Here is a 6,000-nt window from a genome sequence, read left to right on the forward strand (position 1 = left end):
TTTCATTGCCACGGTTACAAGCAGCTTTTTACAAGCATTTCTGGTTGGGCATATAGTATTTCTTCCTAGTGACACTATTTTGTTTGTCTTGGCATGCAGGCATTGTAATCAAGTCTATATATTACATGACTGTGCCTTAGTACAAATGGCAGGCATTTCAAACCCTATTTACTTAGGTTTCTTCCTTGCCCAACAAATTGTCTAAAAATAGATAATTAAGACCTCATACCTTACATTTACGTCATTCCTTTTGGCTTAAATGAGGAAAAAAATGTAGGGTTTTTTCATCTCCTCTTTCAGTAACTGTTTAGATCTCTTAGTAGACACGTAAGTCCCCCTTTTTTCTTCCCTGTCTTTTTTGTTTTGCTTGTGAACAGCCAACAAGCTACGAAAGCCTTGTTATGATAATGTTTTCTCCCTTTTGCTTCTTTCACAATTCTGTTGCCTGAGATAAGAGCACTGGAATTGCTGGCCAGATACATCCTTTCCCATCCATGTTCTTCTCTGATCATGATAACCCACTGGTATTTCTGTTCCTACATTTTATCTGTAACTGCTTCATCCTTGGAATCACAGTCTGGCTTTTGTTTCAGAAAGGGTTGATCCTACCTTCTGGATTACAGAATCCTCGAATGGCATCCTGTGAGAACTCTGTACTGCAGTTTTGTGCTAGATGCAGATTTAGTGCAAAAGGATGCTGTTGTCAGCATGTGAAGAACTAGGGTATTGCCATAATACAGCTTCATTCTACAGAAATTAGTTTCTTAAAGTAGCTTTGAGATAAGTAGGACTAATAAATACTCACAACCAACATACAAGTATTTGTTATGCTTAACATTTCCTATGGCTCAGTTAGAATAACTTGTGTTCCCTGGTGTACATGAATGGCAGAACAGGACCTAACTTGGAGTCATATTTGGTTTTGTGTTAAACAGTCACATTCTCACTGAACTGCACACAATGCACAGAAGATAGAAGTGTAGAGACATACATAAGATAAAATTCTGAACTTGCTGAAATCCACAGGAATTTTCCCACTGGCTTTCAGAGGACTTGGACTTGAGTATTATGTTTGGAAGAGTGTTCAAAGAGTGGGATGGACAATAAAAGAAACTTAAGTAAAAGAGGAGAGTCAACCAGTTTTCAAAACCTTTATGGGCAGGAAAAAAAAAAAAAAAGAAAAAAGCACACTGAGTAGCAAAAAGGGTTTCAAGACCAGAAATGACCTCGGGTTTAGTCACACTGAAAGTGAGGCCATGGGTGACTGGAGGCATGTACTCAGGGTCTCACATATGAGTCAGTTCCTGTTCTGTCTAAGAGTTAATACTATAACAAGCATCTCAAACATTTCATTAAACGAAGCCTTATGGACTACTACAATGAAAGTAAAGAATGACAGGCCCCAATGTAGCACCAAGAGCAGTTAAAAAGACCCAACTCTGCACCTGGAAGTTAAGTCACCTTTGAAGTAATGGTATGTTTCCTGGCAGGCCATGAGCATGCTCTGTTCCTTTATTTTCTGCATATGAAAGAAAATAATGGAGACTGAATGAGATATTTGCTTCATCTGTTACTCCAGGGATAAGAAATAGATCTAAGGATGTTTGTCTTAGTTAGAGGCCAAACACCTAAGTCTTTGTGTGTGTCTTGATTTGTGTTTGGTGTGGGTTTTTTTTGGTTTCTTTTTGGTTTTGTTTGTCTTTGGTTTTGTTTTTTTAATGGCTTGTTCTTTCTTCGTCTATCTTTCTCTGTCTAGAATTACGTAATTGCAAACCCAAACCAAAATGATTATTCCAACCAAACAGGGCAAAGGAAACATTACAAAGCAGGGAAGACTTCCCTCTTTTGAGTCACTTTATCAGTCCCTATTCTTCCAGTGCCACTGAGCTACATATGAAGAATGATCTCCTTGGAGCAGAAGACGGATGGGTGGTGACACTAGAAGTTAGGAAGTTCTATAACTATGCAGGACCATTATTTTGCTATTGGGATACAACACCTAGCCATGGGCAACTGGAAAGCAGTTCATGAGCTCTGGGCTAACAGTGACACTGCTCTTCTACCCCCAAGTGCCTGGTGTTTGGTGGTAAGAGTCACAGCTTTTCTAAGCAGGTATAAGGTCTACCTGAACTGATTTAAAGGGGAGTAGAACGGGACAAGAGGTGAATTTGATCTCCAGACTTCAAATCAGTCAAATTTCTGAGACAGAATTAAAAGAATAACCAACCACCCACAAAAAACCAACCAACCAACCAACCAAAACCCCCACATCAGATCCAGATAAACATTTTCCAAATCATGGAGTATCTTTGTCTAACTGTATCTCACAAAATTTCTTTTTCCTGGTTATCCTTAACCACCACGAGATGGAGAAACTGGCAGCAGCTTTGGAAATTTAACTCTGACCTTTCCTAAAGTTTCGATAGGAGAGATCCTGAAAGCTTTGACTGAGCACAGAGATATATGGAAAAGCATAAAAATCTGTATATGTTCACCTAGGTATCACTCACACATCTTATTCTGCCCAGGTTTATAAGTCTTATACACTGCTATAGCATCAGGGCTCTTTTATACTACACTGCCTGAATTCAGTAAGAAGACAGACTTCACTTCCAAAGCAAGTAAGTCTCCAAGTACATAGTGTGACATTTCCAAATCACCCCTTTATTGATGCTGTAGTTATTTTTGGCAGAGGAAGGAAAGTTTTTCCTTCCCGCCCCCCTTTTTTTATTTCCAATCACACAAGATTACGGTATGTCTGTACAGTAATCTAATGTCTTGTGGGCAATTCAGTACCTTGCCCATACGTTTTTGGAGTAATATTACAATGAAAGCTTCCACATTTGTGTCTTCTGAAAAAAAACCCCTCTGGTAAAAACGTTAAGCTAAATCACCTACTTTGTTTAACACAGGAAAGGAGAACAGGCTATGCATTTTTAAAAATATATGGCTGCATTTTTTTTTCATTTTTTAAATATTCAGTTACGTATTTTTCTTTCTTGCTTGTGACCCACCAAGCAGACAGCTCTGAAGAACTTTCCCTGTGATAATGAGACATTCACAAAGGGCAGGAAAATGGGTGAAAACAATGATAGGGCGATGGGTACAAAATGGAACACAAGAGGTTCCACTTAAATATGAGAAGAAACTTCTTCACAGTGAGGGTGACAGAACACTGGAACAGGCTGCCCAGGGAGGTTGTGGAGTCTCCTCTGGAGACATTCAAAACCCGCCTGGACACCTTCCCGTGTAACCTCATCTAGGTGTTCCTGCTCCGGCAGGCAGACTGGACTGGATGATCTTTTGAGGTCCCTTCCAATCCCTCACATTCTGTGATTCTGTGAAATCACATCTCGGGGAGAAGCAGCGCTACCTGTCCCAAACCGATGTCGGGCACCGCGTACAGACCCGCCTTTCCCGAGACACCGGGCTCACACCCGTTAGCCAGCACCGGCAACGGCGGGAGAGGAGCCGAGACACCGGCCGGGCACCCGCAGCGCTTGACGGGGGAGAAAAAGCCCCTTCTCCCCGCACCGCGATCCACCCATGGCACCTGGGGAGAGTCTCCTCTGCCTTGTCACCTTTCTCTGCCCCCTCGTTTCCCCCCAGGGCACGTCTCTTGGGGCTCCGTGCCTAGAGACAGCACAGAGCAGCAGGCGGGGGTGCTGGCCACCCCCCGGCCCAACGGTTGTACCCGCTTGTCTTGGGGGAGCCCCGAGCCGACCGCTTCTTGTCAGCGCTGCGGCTCCTTCAGCGAGAGCCGCTCGGCAGCCGCCAGGGAAGCCGCTGAGAGGGGGCCACAGAAACTTCGAACACCCGCCACTACCCCAGCCCCAAGACGGCGCCCGCTCACCTTGTACTTCATGGCTGCGAAGCGCTGAGACGGGACCCACACAACAGCTACACCACCTCCGGCCGCATCGCCGTCGCCTCTCCGCGCCCCCGCCGCCCGCCCCGCCGCCAGGCTGCCCCGCTCATTTGCATAGTGCCACTCCCATTGGCCTCGCTCGGGGACAAGGTGGGCCCTCCCCGGCCCCGCCCTCTGCCTGGCCCCTCTTCCCCTGCGCGCGGGGTTCCCGCGGCCGTTTGTGGGGCGCGCGGGGGCTGTTAGCGGAGCGGCGCTGAGGGGAGCGGGGTGCGCCGCGCTGGGGGAGCTGCTGCCCGGTTCCGTGTCGGGGAACACAGGGCCCCTCACAGCGCGAGGGCTGGCGGCCCTGTTTCCTGTCACCCAGCGGCTCCGCCCGTGCCCTTTCAAAGCCGCTCACCTCGAGGTCTGGGCATGAAACGGGACACTGGGGACAAAAGGCCTTCTGTCTGCCGCCCCGGCTGCTGCCTCCTTCGCTGGGTGGATTTCTGGGCCTGTCAAGGTTCAAAGCGCCCAGGCTACCAGTGAAGGCAGCCCTGGGAAGAGTGGCTCTGAAGTGACAAGAGCGGTGAGGCAGCAGAAACACCTCTCACAGCCTGGCCTGGGACTCACAGGGGCAGGGCCTGTACCCCCAGCCGAACTGCACGGAGCCCCTTGTGCCACCAAACCCTTTCTATCCATCCCTTCTGTAATCACCTTGTGCAGCTTTTGGAGGAATTGAATGCTTTGTGCTGCTCAGTTGCTGTCTTTGTAATTGATTTTCGTTCTCATTTGTCCCCCAAAGATGATCTTTTAACTTGTACTGCTGGGATCAAGGTGCCATGTGTTCGCTTTGCCTTGGGAAAGCTTGCTATTTAAACACTGATTAGACACCAGAGGCCAAGATGGCTTTAATGATCTAGAGATGTCCATTATAAAGAGTGACCGTGGCAAATAAAGATTATTTGGAAGAGAGTAATAATTAACCCAGGTATCTTGGGAGCAGGAAAGAACAGGGAAAATAATTGTGCAGTGATCTTCCATGCTTTTTAAAGTAGACCTCTTAATCAGGCATGATTAATATGGTGCACATAATAGGAATCTTTGTGTATGGGACATGGTCCAGCTTGTTTAGATGAATAGGAAATAAATTCTCTCCCTTTTGCCCAAGTTGGATCTTACCCAACATTTCTAGGTCACAGATGGACTCGACTATTTCTAGTGGCCTAAAGAAAAACAGCAAAGAATAATCTTGTACTACCCGATTACAAACATAACTTCATTCCATAGTGCAGTGATATCCTTAAATTCTCATGTGACTAATCCTGTAGAGAGGGATCCTATTGCTAAAATGGCTGCATGGCTTCTAAAGAATGTGGTACTTTTATCTGCAGTCTCCTCCATTCCCCAGTTCCAGCATAAAATGTGGGGTTGTACTGTACAAATTTACTGAATGAATGCAAAAAATACTTTTTTTTCTATATGGTCATCTTGACTGCACATGCCCTAATAATTTGTTGGTATGAGTCCCTGTCAGTACAAAAGATGTCACAGTTATTAGTGAAGAAATGTGAACTTCTGCTTTCTGCAGTGCAAAACACGCGGCTGTGGCAGGGCTCCCTATGTAGTGCTGTAGCTTCACAGGCTATAATCCCTCATGGGAGTTTTTCTCTGGGTTTTTCTTTCCCTTTTTTTTTTTTTTTCCTCTTGATTCTTCTGATTTTCCAATAATATACTTGAAACAGATGATATTTTATATGCAGTGAGTTTGGGGTGGCATTGTTTTAAAGTGTAGCATCAAAATAAAGTTGGGTAGTTTCAAGAGAATAAAGCTAATTTGTGTGTTGTGTCATTAGACATTTTATTTAAGAAAATAATTCTTCCAGTGATTATGCATACAGCTTACTATTAGGAGAGTGCAAATCTCTTTGGAGTGTTTCTTAACTGCAGAGTTTGACCTTTGATTTTCTTTGCATGTTTTTGCCCATCATATTCCAAGGATAAAAATTTCTCCTGGGAGGAGAAAATTTCTCTTAAGCATAGAGAATGCAATGTCTAAGGTGTTAGTGTGGTATTGGGCTAGCATCCAAATCTTATTTCCTGAATAAGTCCTGTATAATCTCTTTATGTGGCACCATTGTTATGAAGATAAATAC

General features: G+C 44.8%; 1 protein-coding gene across 1 annotated transcript in view; it reads right to left on the bottom strand.

Moving 5' to 3' along the window:
* The window catches only part of NEDD9 (neural precursor cell expressed, developmentally down-regulated 9), a 39,970-nt gene extending 36,027 nt beyond the window's left edge, over positions 1-3,943 (bottom strand). The window contains exon 1 of the mRNA XM_065831602.2: positions 3,854-3,943. Coding sequence (XP_065687674.1) covers positions 3,854-3,865 — 12 coding nt within the window. The 5' untranslated portion in view covers positions 3,866-3,943. The remainder of the gene's footprint in view (positions 1-3,853) is intronic.
* Positions 3,944-6,000: the final 2,057 nt, after the last annotated feature.

Source organism: Patagioenas fasciata, chromosome 2 (assembly GCF_037038585.1).
Source record: "Patagioenas fasciata isolate bPatFas1 chromosome 2, bPatFas1.hap1, whole genome shotgun sequence".
NCBI lineage: Eukaryota > Metazoa > Chordata > Aves > Columbiformes > Columbidae > Patagioenas > Patagioenas fasciata.